The 19118-nt window shown below is 36.5% G+C and overlaps 1 protein-coding gene across 1 annotated transcript in view; it reads right to left on the reverse strand.

Annotated features, from left to right (window-relative positions):
• The window catches only part of MTREX (Mtr4 exosome RNA helicase), a 45456-nt gene that overhangs the window by 24979 nt on the left and 1359 nt on the right, over positions 1–19118 (reverse strand). The window contains exons 3-16 of the mRNA XM_014307403.2: positions 18378–18512; positions 17205–17271; positions 15399–15461; positions 14114–14226; positions 13116–13290; positions 12090–12180; positions 11611–11735; positions 10350–10448; positions 9471–9573; positions 9199–9330; positions 7937–8016; positions 7180–7290; positions 6430–6531; positions 4955–5080 (exon numbers count right to left, since the gene is read on the reverse strand). Of these exons, the coding sequence (XP_014162878.1) occupies positions 4955–5080; positions 6430–6531; positions 7180–7290; positions 7937–8016; positions 9199–9330; positions 9471–9573; positions 10350–10448; positions 11611–11735; positions 12090–12180; positions 13116–13290; positions 14114–14226; positions 15399–15461; positions 17205–17271; positions 18378–18512 (1522 nt within the window). The remainder of the gene's footprint in view (positions 1–4954; positions 5081–6429; positions 6532–7179; positions 7291–7936; positions 8017–9198; positions 9331–9470; positions 9574–10349; positions 10449–11610; positions 11736–12089; positions 12181–13115; positions 13291–14113; positions 14227–15398; positions 15462–17204; positions 17272–18377; positions 18513–19118) is intronic.

Raw genomic sequence — 19118 nt, forward strand, 5'->3', positions numbered from 1 at the left:
AAAAACTGCTTTCCACAGACTGAACTAATAAAACTTGAAGTATTTTGTGGTATTAAAGCAGCAACCACAATTAATAAATAAAACCTATTAGCTTAGTGCTACAGGATCTTGAAAACCCTGAGGTGAAGTTCAAGAATGACAAACCATTTTGCACACCATTTGATGCACCTCATTTTCCTACATTTTAGTTGCAAACATCAGCAAGAACAGCTATTTGCTGTTCTGTACCATCTGCTGGCTTGCATAATCATATACAAAACTGCGACCCGGCTCACAAAGGTGTTTGATTGTCCATTTCCCTGATCTCTGTGATTTCATGCTAGAATCTTGTTGACTTTAAGGTGATTTAAAATTAAGGTTAGACTTAAATACCTTCCTGAATCAAAGCCTGGAAAATTCCTGCAATGCATGCTTCATAAGGATAAGAAAAGGTTGGCAGTTTACAGTAAAAACAATTACTTCACATTAAAATTATTTTTTATCTAAATACATTTTACAAAGTAACTTAAATACTTGTTTCATTGTGATTCTCATCCATGTCACAACTTCAGAAGAATATTTTACTGTCCTCAAGCCACTAGTAACAATCTATTACTTTAGATTTCGCAGTGTCTTTTCCAACAAGTATTAGTGCCTACCTCCAGGTGAACTATTTCTCTCCTGATGTAGGATTTGGTAAATTTCTCAACTCCTGAGGCATTTTTTTTCCCCCTAGAAGTAACTTCTGCGTCAAACCAAAGCACCATAGCACAACTAAATGACATGCTAAGCTGATGTTTGCAGAGAAAACTATTGAACTGTCTGAATTGATGTTGAGCTCATTTGCCTGGTACAATAAAACAATTTAAGAATTAAAATAAAATGCAATGAGACTTCTAATACAGCAGCATACAGGCCAAATAAGGCCAGTATAGCCAGCTCTATAAAATGAAGGTCCTGCCAAGGAACTAGATGTAGCTAGTGGAGTATCTCCTACAGCTTGGCACTTTATGTTCCATAGACAAAAGACAAGAAAGCATATTAAAGTATTCTTTACCTTGGCAGACAAATGCATTCCTGTACTACAAACAGTGTAGCCAGCAGGGCTGGGGAAAGGACAGGCGCCGATAAGGTCACACCTCAGAGTCCTGTGCTCAGTTCTGAGCCCCTCACCTCAAAAAGGATTTTGAAGTGCTTGACCATGTCCAGAGAAGGACATCAAGGCTCATGCAGCATCTAGAGATTATGCCTTATGGGAAACACCTGAGGGAGTTGGGGGTGTTTATCCTCAAGAAGTGGAGGCTCAGGGGAATCCTCATTGCCCTCTACAACTGCCTGAAAGGAGACTGTTAGTAAGGTGAGGTCCAGTATCTTCTACTGTGCCTACAGGGAGGAGACCCAAGGAAACGGCCTTAAACTGAGACAGAGTACGTTCAGATTAGATATTAGAAACAATTTTTTTCACTGTTAGGGTGGTCAGGCACTGGAACAGGTTGCCCAGGGAGGTGGTGAAATCACCATCCCTGGAGGTGTTTTAGAGGTATATGGATCTGGCTCTGGGTAATATGGTTTAGTAGTTTAGGGTTTGCACTGGTAAATGCTGGGTTGACAGTTGGACGTGGTGATCTTAAAGGTCTCTTGCAACCTTGATGATTCTATGTTTTCTTTGAATTTTTCAGTCCATCTTTCTCTTCCTGCGATAAGGTAAGTGGATGCAATGCACTGATAGGCTCAAATTCAAAGTTCAAAAACCTACTTGCGTACAACATTTTCAGAGTACAATCATCCATTCTGGTAACATGATTAGAGATTATGTTAGAATCTTATGCTCAAGATTTTTGTCTTTTAGAGACATAACAAATTACCACTGCAACTCTCTCTGTAGGAACGCATCCTTGTACCATGGCCAAGTTCCAACTGGAGAGATGCTGCGCTGGTTTCAAAGGCTACCTTGCATCAAGACTTCCTACCTAAACTAACACAATAACTTCCTACGTAAACAGCTTTTAAGTAAGAAAAAGTAGATTTTAAGAAAGGAAACAAACAAAAAAAATTCCAATAGAATACTTCTTAGTATCATGCAAATGTACAATTATAATTTACCATCTTCAGAAAGCTGCATCAATAGTCTTGTAAGCATTTGAGTTTACAGATTCATGCAAGTCACCAGTTTACTAACTATTCAGTGGTCAATTACATGCTAAGAATAAACAAAGCTACTTACACTGCAGAAGACAAATGTACATTACTGAGTTTAAGAAATATTTACAAAACTTGCTTGGTAAGAACTCCATCTAAGAATGGAATGCTGAATCTAAGTCTGGTATATTGTACACAATGTCGCAATGAACAGTGCCACAGCCAAGCAGCACAGCTGCAGCAACGCTGCTGGTACCAAGTCGCTCGAAGCTCTCACTTCACCCACCACAGCAGGAGGCAGCTGACTACAGGATTCCTAGATGTTTTGCTCTAGTGTTCAGGAAACGGTTTGGATCAGACACCCCCACATTAGGGTTGAAGAGCTATGACAAAAATGTTCTATGTAAATGTTCTGTCCTTCTCAAGAAGGCTAATTTACTTCTTCTGGAGTTCTTCCTATAAATCTTTAGCTTATCCTGAAAGCAGAATACTACCACTAGGCACGACCACGATCTTACTACCAACAAATACCATCAGTAAGGAAAATCTGAGACATACTTAATGATGACTATGAATTGTACATATTATGTAAATATAATGTATATTATGTAACTTTTAGCCTGTATTGATTTTCTTGGCCTGTTTGACATGGAATTTCCTCTACGTGTTTTGTATTTAAGAATGAAAATAAGAAGGGGCTTTTTGTGCGGTACTGCTCATTTCATATAAGCTTACTTTTACTGCCTATATAGCAATTGGCTAAATAGTTACAGAAGCTACAGAAACATCAATATCTTCATTTTAGCCACTTCTGAACTTTTTCAGAAAATTCTAAAAGTCAGTCTTTGCTTACAAGTGAAGTAGCGTCAAAAATGAATGAAATACATTAATTCATTTAGATCAGTGGAGAAGAAGCAAAATCTAACATAGCAAAAGTGATTATTTTTCCCATTTATTTCCTTATAATTCAAAAGGAGGAAAAATCAAAGGTCTTGTAGTTTCAATGAAGGAAATATTCTTTACTGTTTCCTTAAAATCTAGACAAAAACTGCAATGATAGTATCAAAATAAAGTAAGTGATCTACTCTGTCTTCCTCTATCTTAACTCATTCAGATCAAGTTCTATAGTTCTCAAACTACTGATTTTCAAACTTTAAAAAAACCCCACGTTCTGAATGGGTGAGCTTATAATCTCTTAAAGTATGGAGATAAATACTTGAAATACCATTTTTTCTTAAGCAATTAACAATTATTTCCTATAAATTAACCTTTTTTGGGGACTTTTTATAAATGTTATTAATAAAGATTCTCTTTTGCTTCTCTCATTTTGTATATTCTCTTTCTTTTTCAGCTAAAAGTAAGTATGACACAAAATTACATCTGTTTTCTTCAACAGCCTTAAAAATGACAAAAACACAGTTAAAAAACTTAGTCTTCATACATCTCAGAGACGTGCACATGCATTAAGAGTGCATGTGAAGAAATAAATGTATGTACAGTCCACTGACAAAACACAAATTAAATCAAAATAAGAAATTAACACAAAAACTTAAGGCTACCATACCATGAATATTTCTAAAATTCATTTTACTGATTTCTGAGTAGTTAGCCATAATGCAGCATTCATGAAAATTCTGACTTTAAGGAGGTAATACTGCCTTCTTGATGTACAGAAGGTACATGTAATGATGTAATGTACATATTTTCAGATATACTATAATATGGATTAACAGGTAGCGCTGACAGATGAAAACACACAACAAAGAATCCACACTGGCATAATTAACAGCAGCCATGTAGGTACTTTTCCCCTTGTTCTTAATTTGCCTGAAAAAAACCACTGGCATCTCCTTTTTTTGGCAACAACTCTATGCCTTTTGTTAGCATAACTTGATGATGACTTGAGATGATTCCCACAATTTATACTAAGTCTAGTAATACTGTAAATGATGTTTTAACACAAATGACCTGCTACTTGCACCAAGGCTACAAGCTCCTAAATAGAGTGCAGTGTAACTCCCCGAGTTTTTAAATTTTAGCATGTCTGCAAAATTAATGTAAGCAGCCTAAGACAGGCAACTCACACAACAGATATTTCTTTGTGGTTATTTTTGCCACAGAATTTAAATAGAAGCATAATGAGTACAGTTTTTCATATTCAAATTATAAAGCAAGAAAAAACACATTATTAGTGTGATAATCTGTAACAACTCCCATTACAGTTTCTGGAAGTCCTGTAATTTAATGCCCATCTCAACCCTGAGTGATTTTTTCAACCTCTTAATTTTCAAACTTCAATATTTTCTGCAAGAACTGTCAATTTCTCCAAAGCTGATTTTCGCACACTGACAGCCACTTCACTCTTCTTTATTCTATGTACCTCATTTTTGCATGACCTGGTCCATTTCATCTATCACACCGACAGTCCATTAACAAAGTTTTATTTCAACACAGAATCAAATAATTTAGTAAGTCCTATGAAAGCTAAAAACTTTTCTTAGTTCACCATAACCCTTAAACTGATGGCAGTCAGCAAGAAACAGAATACTACAGTAGTAGTCCTATCACTAAGAAGACAGCAGAGTTCTGTTTGTCCTGCCTGATAGCCCTTTTGTTCAAAGGATGATACTACTTTTGTAGAAATAAGGATAATATTGGTCTTTTGACTTTGTTTCACAATACAAACTCCTATGAGAATTCACTAAAAGCTACTTTTAGGAGTTGTCATCTTCTACCTGCATGATCTTCTTGTCTCAGGTGAATAATTTTCCACATAACGTTACTCAAGTGAGCATAATCTTCTGGAAGAACAGAAACAAAACAATGTCTCTCCTACCTTCAAAAGTTGCTTGCCAATGGTTGGACTCATTTTTTCATCCACCATAAGAATTACTATTCCTCTGTCGTCCATACCTCGGCGTCCTGCGCGACCTGACATTTGAATGTATTCACCTGAGGATATCTACAATAAAATGAGAAAAAGAAATTAACCAACATAAAGAAAATAGCAGGAACTCATACTGTGCTGATTACAATTACACAGTAAGTGACATGATGTACAACAAGAAGAGTTATCTAAGTTCTCAAACAGTTATCACAGATTGACTTCATTAGTCGTATGTACCATGAAACAACAATATAAATCCATGACTACGACCAATGTAAGCCAGCAGTAAAAGCTAACTAATACTCTTATAGCTCGGTATCCTGGGGCACCATTTTTAATGAGCACAAAAACCATTTTACTAATGTCTTTTATAATGGTAGGTTGCTGAGCATGGTGGAGATACAAGAGATCTTCAACATACTGATAATGCATCTCAATCGTCTTCAAATAATGCATCATTTCATTCAGGTTATTCAAGAGTAACATTAATACATGATACTTGCTAAAGGAGTATTTTTATGCCTCCTACCTGTGAAATCTAAGAGTTCATAAACAACTGGGACATGGACAAGAAGCAACTACAACTGATTACCTATGTCTCAGCAAGTTATGAAACAAGGGCTTTGTCATCTGCGGAACTGCATTCTCAACGACTCCCCAAGTTTCACCTTAGGTCAGATTTTAAAAATTACTTAAGCAAACTGTGCTAACTAAGTTCAGAAGTTCCACATTTCTTCTATCTCAAAGCAAACCCATTCTTACTTACAGACATACAATAAAATGAATAGTGAAACTGAACACCCTAAATTAAGATTGAAGGAATGTTTACTTCATAACTTGCATAGGTAAAGTCAATTATCCTGTTCACAACAATTTTCCCACCTTTGAGGGATGAGCCTTGGCTCTTACAAAGCTTTGCTACAATGACTTGCAAGGCCTCATTTTTATTTTAGGTAAACCACACACTCAGTTTTAATGTCTAAAATTTTATAATTATGCAAAAAGTCCTGCTGTAAGAAAACAATACTCTTCCAACGTCAATGACCTCTTTTCTTGAGTCTGTCAAAATCAGTGATCATTATGATAGGACAAGAAGCCCATTTATTCTTCAGAGTTCTCTGATACAGAATAAAATATCTGGGTATCACAGTTTTGGAAAAGGTGTGCAGAAGTCCTAGAATAATCCAATGACTGCTGCTAACCTGTATTTAATTCCCTTTTGATGTATCTATTAAACAATCTCATAGATAATCTGAGGAACCTTCTCTTCTGAAATCTGTGTATTAACTATGAATGGATGAGACACAAAGATTTTGAAAGAAAAAGTATTTTCTACTAAATTGAGGTGAACACATTAAGAGTGAATTTAATCCTAATAAGGTTTAAATAATTCAGTTTTTCTACAGAATCTCTCTATCACTTACCCATCGGAAATCTTTTCCATCAAATTTACTGGCACTTGTAAACAGCACAGTTCTGGCTGGCATATTAATTCCCATAGCAAAAGTCTCTGTTGCAAATAAGGCCTAAATAAACAGACTGAAGTTAAGCAAGCAAAAAAAGAGGATCTCAAGCAAACATGAAAATAGTCAGAGATTACTACACAAAACCTCTCTGGATTTTAATATATCTGTGCAGTCAATACAGGGAACACAGTAATACTCAATACTTAAAAATTGGACCAAAACCATCTTTTTGCCTTTCCTTATTTCTCCTGGGAAAGTAAAAAAACTAAATAGATGGGTCCATGTGAAAAACTCAGAAAGAAAACATAATGGAGTGCAAATTATATTAATCAATAATAGTAATTAATTTCAATATTCAAGTTTGCAAGAAGAAAACAGGAGTTAGCTATCCAAAAAAACCACCACAATGTTCACCTAAGGTTACATTTTTCTGAGTATTTGTCCTTAGTACAACCAACAATTAGCTTGGTAAATGTCCACAGTCATTTACAGGAGAAAGATGTAACATAAAATAGTTGAAGAAAATATTTAAGTTAGACACTGAAAGTTCAAATACTTGTAAATAAAAGCTAGAACACTTAAAAATACAGCTGCAATTGCAAGATTTCCACTGTAATACTAGCATATACCCTGAGCTAAGGCACACTTGGATTTTCAGGATTACCAGCCTCATATTCACAACAAACTACAGAAGGACTTGAACAATACCTTTATTAGGCCCTCCGAGAAAAGGATTTCTATGGTTTCTTTTAAGATAGGAAGCAAACCACCATGATGAATACCAATTCCTCGCTTCAGAAGGGGAAGCACATGTTCAACCTGGGAAGAAAGATACAGAGGACCAGCAAACAAATTTTAGCACTTGTTACTAAAAGTTGTATGGAAAGCCTCAACACTGCCTTTGCATTCATGTAATTCACTATTCCCCAGTTTAAAATAAAATAACTACCCCTTCAATCTTGTAATATTCTGCTTAGAAACTTGTATTTTTCCACTGTAAAGATGGGAAAACATCACTACGCATAGGCATTATACAATAAATGAGATTGGAGATGCATCAACGCAACGCAACTTTTTGGAAGCCTCAGCAACCAACAAACAGATAAGTGCATACAGCACTTCCACTTGAAATATTTTCAGACTTTTTTAACCCAGGTCTACCTCTTTACAAACTCTCATGTTTATTTCAACATAATTGGAAAAAATGAAACAAGGGGTAAGAACTCCACTGCTAATTCTGACATACATAATCTGCTGGAATTACAAGTGGAAGGAATCCTTATCACCTCCTTCATAATGACAAAAAGCAATCCAGGAGATACTAAAACCTGGGGAGACTAACGAGATTATCCAGTTTTATAATTTCTGTACCACCTACACAACACCCACAACTTTACAAGTTGCAGAAAACAGGACAGCAGCAATTCAGCTCTATTCAAAAGAATCCTTTCCAAACTCTACTCACCTGAGGAAGCTTTTTGTCTTCATCTGAGAGACAATCAATTGCATTATTGAAGACTTCTTCAACCATTTTTTTTTCTTCATCTAAGAAGGCAATTTGTAAGTTGTTACAAAATGCAGAAGGCTAATACCAGATGTAAATAAAGTGGTACCACATTCTAATTTTTACATAAGTGTACAGTAAAAATTGAATGGAATACTGTGAAGTCTACACAAAACCACCCACACTTGGTCAGGCAATCAAGACTTCAATAAGCCTAGAGGAGTCAGATGGTAACCAAAAGCAGAAGATCAGGAAAAAGAAAAGTAGACCAAACCTTTTAGAACAGTCCAAACATCAGCCACCTCAAAGCCTGGGATTTATCAGTCTTATGTGCTCCCTATTTCTTAAACCTGCCCTATTCCTCTTCTACCTACTAATCCCTGTCTGCATGGACATAGAAGCTCTTTCCTGTTAACTCTTAGAAGTTTATACCCTTACCACTAAGTAGTACGAATATCAAGAATATACACTCAAAGGCGTGCTTCTGAAGAAAACATGAAAATGCACCTCTGCATTTACACGCATCTTTAAATTTTCTGACAGAAACACCTGCATTATTCTGCCACACCAAAACAAAATGTGCAAAGATTGGACCAAATAAGCAGGCAAGAACCTTGAACAGCTCACAAACATGAAACAGTACAACAAATTTACAAACAAATTCCTTATTTTTGTTAAAATTCTAGATTTCCAAGAAGCACTGAGTGGAAACTTATTTGCAAAGCTTGGTCTTAGCCAAGATTAAAAAAATCATCTTTGTTTACATTCTGGTTTTTACTTTGAGAAGCAAGGGGAAGAAGGAAATAAAGAAAACTGGAATGCATTGTCGAGAAAGAACAGACTAGTGGTTTGTTATAGTTGTTTGGACTTTGCAAGTATATTATTTTTCTAATGAATGTTACATGAAAATTTTGGGAAATACTTTTTTATGATCAGTCTTCTCCCACTACAGACAGAATCTTCTAGGAATTCTGGTGTTATTATTACAATAAATGGCACACTGGAGCAAGAAATAGAGTTTAAAATCGAAGGACAGTCTGACCCTGTGATGACCAAGTACTCTGTGCACCAATACCTTCCTACTGAATACAGCTCAAGGCACCAGCATAAAAATTGAAAAAAGCGTATTTTCCTTTTGGTTTTACACAAAATGTTCAACAGGAAAAGTAGTATTTCACACCAAACTGAATCTGTGAATAGAATTTGATTGGATTTATCTGTACCTGTATTGAAATCTAACTTTGTCATCTGAAGTGCATAGGCTTCACAGTCTTTCTTACTGAAGCTGAAAATAATCACAGGTTGGAAATTCCTTTCCATGATCATCTTCACAATCTTAAAAACATTTGAAGGACCTGCAGAAAGATTACATTAATTTAAATTAAATTTTACAACAAAAAGTATCTTACGGAGTAATTGAGACACAAGCACAACTTGCATAGAACTTTGAAAAAAATTCGTACCAAAAATTACCTCAGAATGGGTTCAAACTCACCTTTTGTTCCTCCTTTCCTTCCTTTCTGATCCCCTTTTGCTAAGTCTCCTGCATCTCTAAGCACTTGCATAGCTGTGTTAAAATTATCTTCTCTGAAATCTCCCTAGACATAAAACACAAACTTTGTAAATAGCTACTTACACAGCCCACTTAAAAATACTTAGTGCTTTGCCCAGCCAGCGCCATTACCCCACATATACACAGGTAAGAGGACAAAAACAATGCATAAGGTATTAAAAGAGTTTACTATGCCAGTGTCACAGCTCAGAACTGCACTGGTGTGTCTCTGAAGCCAGTGCTCATTGTTCTATCCACCACTCTACATGCCATGCTGAATGGCACAGTACTAAAACTGACTTTTAGGAATGTCCACACAAAACTACACTGCCCAATGAAGGCATATCTTCAAATGCAGCACTACTGTCTGCAGCATTAGTAACTGCTGAGTGAGCTAATGATAAATCTTAAGCAAGATTTTAGTTCAAAAACACCTAAAGAAATGAAAATATTTTGTCCCTCAACTAAAGCCAAATTTACATGACACTATGTTTTCTTTTGAGTGAGAAACAGTACAAGGAACTTCAACTACTTTGCAGATTTACAGAAAGCAGTATGAATTACAGAAAACAAACAAGGATGTGGGCACTTAAGACATCTCAGGGAAGTATTACTCAGCTGATTGCATGACATTAGATAATAAAACCAATTTCTTGTGTAAGACTCCAAAAATCTAAAAGCAATTCAGAGATCACCATTACTCACTTGTACTTAATTTTAACAAAAACATCCTTTATACAGCCTATCCAAATTCTGCAAGAGCTCAAGCTTTTCACTGTTAAGTGAAGAAAACAATCTTTCAGAAAACTGAGCATTCCTTACATTTTCATCAACAACCAGATGGAGTCCATCTCCTCCTGCTGGAAATATATAATGCTGCAGTGGAGTAGGTCGATAGTCAGTGTAAATCACATGGCAAGGCTATAAAGAAAGAATTCACATAAATATTTCATAATTGCACTGTAATATCACTTGCATGATGAAAAATGCAATACCTTACTATTAAAATACAATCTCCCAAAAACCATAAAGCAAGGCTTTCAGAAACTAAGATAACAAATTTTCTTACTTGAATATGGATTTTGTACTAATGACATTGCTTAAGAAAATGAAAGTTTGCAAATGTTTTAGAACACAAGTTGGCTACAAAAATTTCTCATGAACACAAAAAGTAAAGACAGTATTTCCTTCAGCATTACTATGCAGACTTGAATTATTAACATCTTCTAAAATCAAAGGAAAACCTGTTAATCTGTATTTTGTAGAAAAAGCCTGAAGCATTATTGAAACACCTAGGAAAGGTTCACAGTAGACCTTCATCAGCATTTAAGGTTTTGATGCATTAAGAAAGCTTTTTTAGGGAAAAAAATCCCACTTCCTTTAAACATTAACTATTACATAAATCTGCATTTAAAAACCCTAATGGTCTGCAAAACAAAGTCGAGGCTTTGTGCCAAACTTAAAAAGACACTTTTTATACTATACTCCCTTCATTACAAACAACATAAGAATCAATCTCCAGAATAGTTTTAAAATTGGACCAACTTCTTGTTGATAAGAAATTCCCTGGTTCTAATTCACAAAGTCTTTGCTATAAATGCATGTCTTAGAAAAAAAACAGAATAGAATTTCAAACCTAAAGGTTACTGGACAGGATAGATTTCTTAAATTACACTTCTCTCACTTGCTTGCAAGCATATATAGTATTTCCATGAATTTAAGATTTGCTTTTGATTTCTACGTGGCCTTTTACAGAGCTCCTCGGTCGAATTCTACCAGCCCTCAGAAAATCACTGTATGTTCACCATGTTTCATAATTCAGAATGTTTGCTTAAAAGAGGCAGGTGCCTAAATAATTGTGGAAAATAAACATTAAGAAACAGTTCTGATGTTGCCATTCAGAAGGACTAGCCAGTATACCTGCAAAAGTAGGAATACAGCCAGAGAAGCCAGGAGTGATCTATACTATCACCTATGAGCAAGAAAATTACTAAAAAGATACTCAGAGGCTCAATTATCAACCAAACACACAGTACATTAAGCCACAAGACAAAAAGCACAGAGGAATTATTGGAAATATTACCTGTTTGTGAAGATGGCAGATCCATTCAGCAAACTGACGAGCATTTGGAATAGTTGCAGAAAGGAACACATAATGTACATTATCAGGAAGCAAAATAATAGTCTCTTCCCAAACCACACCACGTTCTGAAAATGGAAAAGCATATGGGAAATGTATGTGATTAAAGCAATTTCTCATTCCTGAAGCCAAAGAACAGCATGCTTAAAAACAAAATAAGACCAAAAAAAACCCAAACAAATCTTCTCTACACAAATGGGGCATATCAAATGCATCAAAGTAATTTCTGCTTTGGTGAAGAAAATACAAACTGCAACATACAATTACATAAATTCAGTAGGAAACAAATTAAGAATTATTTATACAAAAAGATGACTGATTTTACAAGGGAAAATTAGACATAATTCTTCAAAAGAAAAAGAAATTGTTCTTGGGGAAAAAAATACAAATATTTGAAAATAAAAATAGTATATATAGGATACCTGTATCTCTCATGTAGTGAATTTCATCAAAAATAACCCAGGCGACTTCACGCATAACCTCAGAACCTCTGTAAAGCATACTTCTCAAGATCTAGAAAAGGAAGTAAAAGTTGGGTCCCTCCACATGAAATAACAACAGTCATGTTACATGGACATCAGTAAGGAACAGCTAGAATTTTTGGTTCACTTTTACATGGACATATGAAATCATATCTTGCAAAAAAACATAAAAGCATTTAAAGATAGGTTTTGAGATGCTTTCCAAGTTCATTCCAATCTAACAATCTCACTACCTGAGAAAAACTGGTTTCTCTGAAAGGAACACAGAAGAATGAGACAAAGTATTTACCCAAGCTTCCAGTGTCAAGTAATTGCTACAGTTCTACAGATCTACTTCTGCCAAGACCTCTTTTTACTTCATCCTAATAGAAAACCTCTCTGTGATTAGGAGGAAATCTTTTGTCAGAATTCAAATCACTCAATCTCTTTAATAAAATTTCCCTACCAAAATCATGCCTGTTCCTTTGAGGTAAAGGCAAAAAGAGGAAAATTTCAACTCATGGCTGCATTTCTACAACAGAAATACAACAAAGCTCTGTATCAACAAAGGGAAAAAGCTACCTATTCCTAGAGTTCTAGCACCTACTGTGAACAAATCAGCTATCCTTCAATGATTTTGCCCTCCTTATTTTGCCTTTCTAGAACAAAATATTGACCACAGCATTTAGGAAATCTGACTTTCAGTTTTTTACATCTACAGAATACTCAGTGTCTTGAGCACGTAGGACATTAAATTCTGACTTTCTCCACATTAGAATCAGAAGTTCCTGACTTACAGTTCAAAAGCATAAATTCACAGAGATACCTAACTTTTTAAATAATCAAAAGTTAAAACATTCAAATGAGTCATAATGAACTTTTAAACATTTTCAACCCTAATTAGGCCACTTTCGTCTTTTAAAATTAGACCTTCCCAATCAAAAAGGGTAGAAGAAAACACCAATCAAGAATTAATGTCTGTCTTACCTCAGTCGTCATGACCAAACAAGAAGCTGTAGGATTAATGGTGACATCCCCAGTCATCAAACCAACATCCTGAAATTCTTCATACATCTCACGGTACTTCTGATTACTCAGAGCTTTAATTGGACTTGTAAATATCACACGCTGCTTTTCCCTCAAAGCCAGGGCAATTGCATACCTGTATTCAAACAATATCCACATTAACTGATGCAATATCCATACTAACAGCTGTCAGGAAGACAGAGCGTATTACTTTGCCGTAGAACAAAATAAATTGTGCAATTCAGAACACCAAGAGAATGATACACATCATTTGAATCCATGCTCTAATACATCTAGCATTTCCTATCCAGATTATTAAGTTCTACTACTTAATACTAAGTAGTAGAACTACTAAGTTCAACTACATATGCACCTCTGCAGAGTGAAAGATCTTTAAAGACCAAGTCAGCCGATTTTTATGGAAACAAGAGTACATGCAGTTTAATTAAAAAAAAAAGTAACTGTGTCACAACAAAACTATTATTATTTGAACCCACGCTCTAATAATCTCCATGTACATTTCATTTCTTATTTCAGGTCTGAATCAAACCCTGACAGACAAGTTGCTGACTAAATCAAACCACTGCTTCTAACAAAGAAAAAAAAAAAACAACAAAACCACACAAAAGAAAGTCCTTACTACTTCTAGCCAGGAGCTAGAAAGAAAGGTATTTTTTCAAGATTTACAGAACCTGTATTGAAGAAACTTCCATTTCAATTTATACAGTAACAGCTTGACACTTTAAAAATAAAAGTTAAGCTTAAACACAAATTAAGCATTTCACTACTCACTAAATGATGGAAGATGTAATTTTTATATTCAAGAGTAGCCAATTCAATTCTAACACTGGTGGACTAAATGTTGTTTCAAGAAATTGTGACATAACAGCTACTGATGGTTCAAGAAAGAAGGGACATCACACTGTTCTTTCATTAGAGCCTGTTATAAAAGTACTTACTCAGCACAAACAGTTTTACCAGCTGATGTGTGAGCTGACACCAACACAGACTGGTTATTATCTACACAAAGAATAGCTTCTCTCTGGAAGGCATCAAGAATAAATGGATATTCCTAGAAGAAAAAAGCAAAAACATTACAGAAATTTAAGACAGGCTTACATCTAACTACTTTTCTGACTGACTGTTCCAGATTGCAACTGCAAGATGTTTTCAATTACCATCTGTATGGCAGATTATCTTTTGTCAAGTGGGCAGTTTGCCTTATCTCTCTCTTTGAATGACCACATTCACACCTCCCTGGGGAGTGGACATCTGCTGATAACAGACTATTGAATATCAGTGCATGACTGAGAAGAACATCCCATTGTGAGATGCTCCGCCCAGAGGGAGGAGCCAAGCACTGCTACCCAGATATAATCCAGAGGTTTTGAGACACCAGCGCAGCTTTTCTCCACGGGATTCCCCAGAGAAACAGCAGCTGCCTCTTCTTCCCCTGGATCTTCAGAGGAAGACTACATCCTTCTATACAGATCCCCCTTGCTCCAACAGAACCACACCTGATACTTCAGGAAGACTGCAGCCACATTTCCAACTGGATTGCTACCAACATCCCACAGGGTGTCAGGTTGGGTTCTGACTCTGTCAGTGTTGTTATAGTGTACTGCATTGTTTTATTATTTTTTTCCCTTCCCTATTAAAGAACTGTTATTTCCTGCTCCCCTATTTTTGCCTGGGGTCCCCTTAATTTAAAATTATAGCAATTCGGAGGGGTGGGGAGGGTTTACATTCTCCATTTCAGGAGAGGCTCCTGCCTTCCTTAGCGGACTGCTGTCTTTCCAAACCAAGACACTGACCTAGTGCGCAAATTAGAGGAAGAAATTAAATCCTACAGACACTTGTAATTTCTGCTGATCTTAACCCACTATTATGCAATGACTTTGTATTTAAGTATTTTTATATCATACCTAAGACCTTTGCTTATGTCTTGTTCTCATAGCAAATTAAAATCTTGCCCTGATGACTGAATTTTCACTCATTTATCAGCTTAGGAAGAGAACTAGAATGCTGCCCCTGCCTGATGTTACAGAAAGAATATCATAACAGCCTATCCAACCTCATTCAACCACATAATTTTTTCTACCTAATTTTAAATCGAGAAACATCAGTTTGTGACAGACCATCTTTTACAGATCTTACTGTCAAAGTACATAATTTTCCCTCTACTCTCACTTACTATGTATAAAGCATGTACAAAAAGAAAAATAAATGGAATCTGCCACATACTTTTGCAGCTTTTCCAGTTCTTGGCTTCAGACCTGTGAATTCTTCATTTGCTGGAAGCGCAACCTATTAAAGATATTTAAAATAAAAACAGTTGCAGATTTCTGTGTCCACAGCAGTGACATTTCTGGCAATGTGAAGTATATGAAAACCAATCTGAATTTCAGTTATCCTGTTTCCACAAGCTCGTGTGTCAAGGGTTCATTCCTTCCTCTCAAGAGCTTTTCAATCAATCTTTATATTCTCCTGCCTAAGCAGCGCTGCTTCTCTCACTTCTCTGATATCTCCACTGTCTTGTGTGAGATATTACTGCTTCACCTGCCTTGAAACACCAGCTTTTCAGCCAAAACACAATCATGTGTTCTGGCCAGTGGATATTCGAAGCAATTACTGAGCTCACATTGATAATATTCCCTTTCCAAATACACTGTATTTATGCTGGTAACATTCCCATTCCTGGCCAATACCTAGTATTGATTCACTTTAAGTAAGTAAGCTCTCTTCTGTCATTATGTGATGGCAAACCTTTAACAGACATCTCAAAACAACAAAAATTTCACACATACGAGTTTTAGAACCCTGATCAGCGACTGTATATACAGTTCCCTTATTATGGAAGTCTGATCATATAGAGACCTTGAATGTGACCCTAATTAACTTGAGCTAGCTTGGGAAAACAGCACAGAAGATAAAAAAGCCCTAACAAAGAAGTTAAAATTTACATATTTGATTTTCACCCAAACTCTTTCTGATAGTCATAAATGGATGCAGGATGCTTCAAGAAAACATTAATTTAAGAAAGCATTGATAGTTTGTATTTCTCATATTTGAATTTGTATCTATGTCCATCAACACAATTTGAAAATTGATAGCTTTTATTACTTTGCACATAAAAAAATATAATTTTCCATTTTTACCAAAATATATTTTTCAACAGTAATCAGCTTTAGAAGAAAGTCTTTCATACTTGAACCAGAATAGCAGAATACTTCAATGCACTGATCACACTACAAAGAGAAACATGTTGTACCAACCAGTAGGTTTTTCTTCTTAAATGCTCTTGGTACCTTACAAATATAGAAACCTATCAATATTACCATCAATTCTTTCACAATCACTCATTGTATTGTAAGCATGATTGAAACTCCTTCTGGTGAGATATCCTACTGATTTGTTTGAGTGCATTTTGTGCATGCTCAGTGTCAGCTACAGACTTCAAACTCCTCACAGTCTTAAATACTGTATGAAATACTGTATCTGCTGGAGTGCAGGAAAGCTCTGCAGAGGGATCAGGACAGACTGGATCAATGAGCAAAGATCAATGGTGTGAAATTCAGCAAGGTCAAGTCCCACGTCCTGCCCTTGGGCCACAACAGCTCTAAGCAGCACTGCAGACATCCCCAGGTGGGGGGCAACTTTTCCTCTGAGGTAACAAGCAGGAGAATATGAAATGACCTAAACTGTGAATAGGGAGACTAGACATTAGAAAAGAGTTGTCAAGCATTGGACTAGGCTGTACAGGAAAGTGGTTATCATCACTAAAGCCACTTAAGACGTGTAAATGTGGCACTTGGGGACAAGGTTTAGGGGAGGACCTGGCACTGCTGGGTTAATGACTGGACTCAATGCTCTCAAAGGCCTTTTCCAACCTAAAAAATTCTGTAATTCTGTGATATAACAACTGCAAGAAAAATAAAGAATACTACTATACTGGCAATATGAAAAACACAAACTATCAATGCTTTCTTAAATACACACAATTAGGTGTTACAAGTCTATATTTTTCATGTGCTTTTTCACAGCACTCACCTCATGTGTACAACCTTCAACAGTTTCCACAGACTGCACTTTTACTTGAGGCATCAGATCTGTCAGACTAAAAAGATATGAGTTAGGATTGCCAAAAAGTATTAAAAAAACCTGTTTTTAATAAAAGTGAACATGTTGAATTTCACATCTGCTTTAACTGCAACATAAAAAAAGGATGTGGAGTCTTGGCGTGGACAGGCTGCAGAGGTTACTACCAGGACTATTACCTCAAAGTTAAAATTTTGCTACCATATAAATCTACTTTAGCTATTGACTCAAAAATTGTACCACAAAACAGCACCCGGGTCACATTTACTCACATAAAGTTTTATGATTAAATAGGACTTTTTTCTAGATATAATGAAACAAAATTCAAGACCTGTACTCATGCTACTAGTCAACACAGAGTAAGAGCAGCTTAAGGCATCCCAAGGATGCTGAGGACAAGGCCCCTCTTTTCTTTACCAGTTCCTTCTGTCATGGCCATGAGAAGGGACTGGAGTCTCCTTCCATGAAACTGTTTGTTTCTGATGTGTACATTCTACTGATACCACTATAATAACTGATAACACGGAAAATTACTTAAAATGTTGGCTCTGGTTCTGTTTTTCTTCTATGCACTTACTCTTTACAGTGTTCTGAGAAGTCTTCTCATGAACTTCTCACAGAAATCTGACACTGAACTTCACAAAAGTTAGATGAAAGACCAAATGATAGTGCAGTTACCACCTTACATCCCTCAAAAGCCTTGTCTAATTGCCAATTTATTTTTCCTGTATCCCAAGCCACCTATGTCTTTCAACGTCACAGTACACAGCAAGCCTGCCTCTGCCCATGTGCTTCCAGCTCATCTCCTGCTCTGTGTGAAATCAACACAATGCCTTTGACCACGAGTCACCAACTCAAATCAGTAACTACAAACTCATGAACACTTTCTACTGCAAAGGCCTACAGGTGTGCAGTATTATTTTAAACATACCCAACTTTCATCACTGCTGAGGCTGCACTGGCAGCACTTTCTCACTTAAACAGATAATGGAAAACCAAACTTGTGCAAATTCATCTTTACAGGAAAACACTGCAAAACTCCTTTATATCAGCTATTCCCAACTGGCACATGGCTAGTCAAGGCAGCTTGCTAGGACTGCCTTACTCATTAAGCTGAGCACTTACTTAACATCGTCTGATAAAACATCTTCCAATTTCGGTTTTTTCCCCAAAATGACATTTTCAGTACTATCAATCTCAGCTTCCCTTTTTGGCTTGACTATTGCTGCTGGTACTGAAGGTTTTTCTTCCAATCTTTTCCTGCAACATAAACACACAAGAAACTTAAAATTTGCCTCCTTCATTTATGTATTGTCAAGGAAAAAAAGCTCTTAAGGGCAACTGTTAGCCAATGCACTTGGGGAACAACCCAGGTAACTTGACCCACAAAAACAGCTATGGGATTTCAAATCAGCTCCCAAATAAGCTGGCCACCAGGTCCCCACACTCCCCAGTAGGCCACAGAGCCAGAGCTGGCTAGGGCTTTAGAGCCAGGAATCCTGGGAAAATGGGTCACAGAATTACAGAATCAGTCAGGTGGGAAGAGAGCCCAGCGGCTCATCTGGTCCAACCTCCCTGCTCAAGCAGGACCGTCCTAGAGCACATTGCACAGGAGCGGATTCAGACGGGACTTAAATACGTCCAGTAAGAGAGATTCCACAGACTCTGAGCAATCTGTCCCAGTACACAGTCACTCATGTACTTAAGAAGTTCTTCCTCACGTTCAGGTAAAACTTCCTGTGGGTCAGTTTTGGTCTGATATCTCTTGTCCAATTGCTCGGCAAAACCATCAGGAGCATAGTTGCATCCCCCTAGTACCCTCCCTTCAGACACTGACACACGTTCCCAAAGTCCCGAGGGGTTCAG

Source organism: Geospiza fortis, unplaced genomic scaffold (genome assembly GCF_000277835.1).
Source record: "Geospiza fortis unplaced genomic scaffold, GeoFor_1.0 scaffold443, whole genome shotgun sequence".
Lineage (NCBI taxonomy): Eukaryota > Metazoa > Chordata > Aves > Passeriformes > Thraupidae > Geospiza > Geospiza fortis.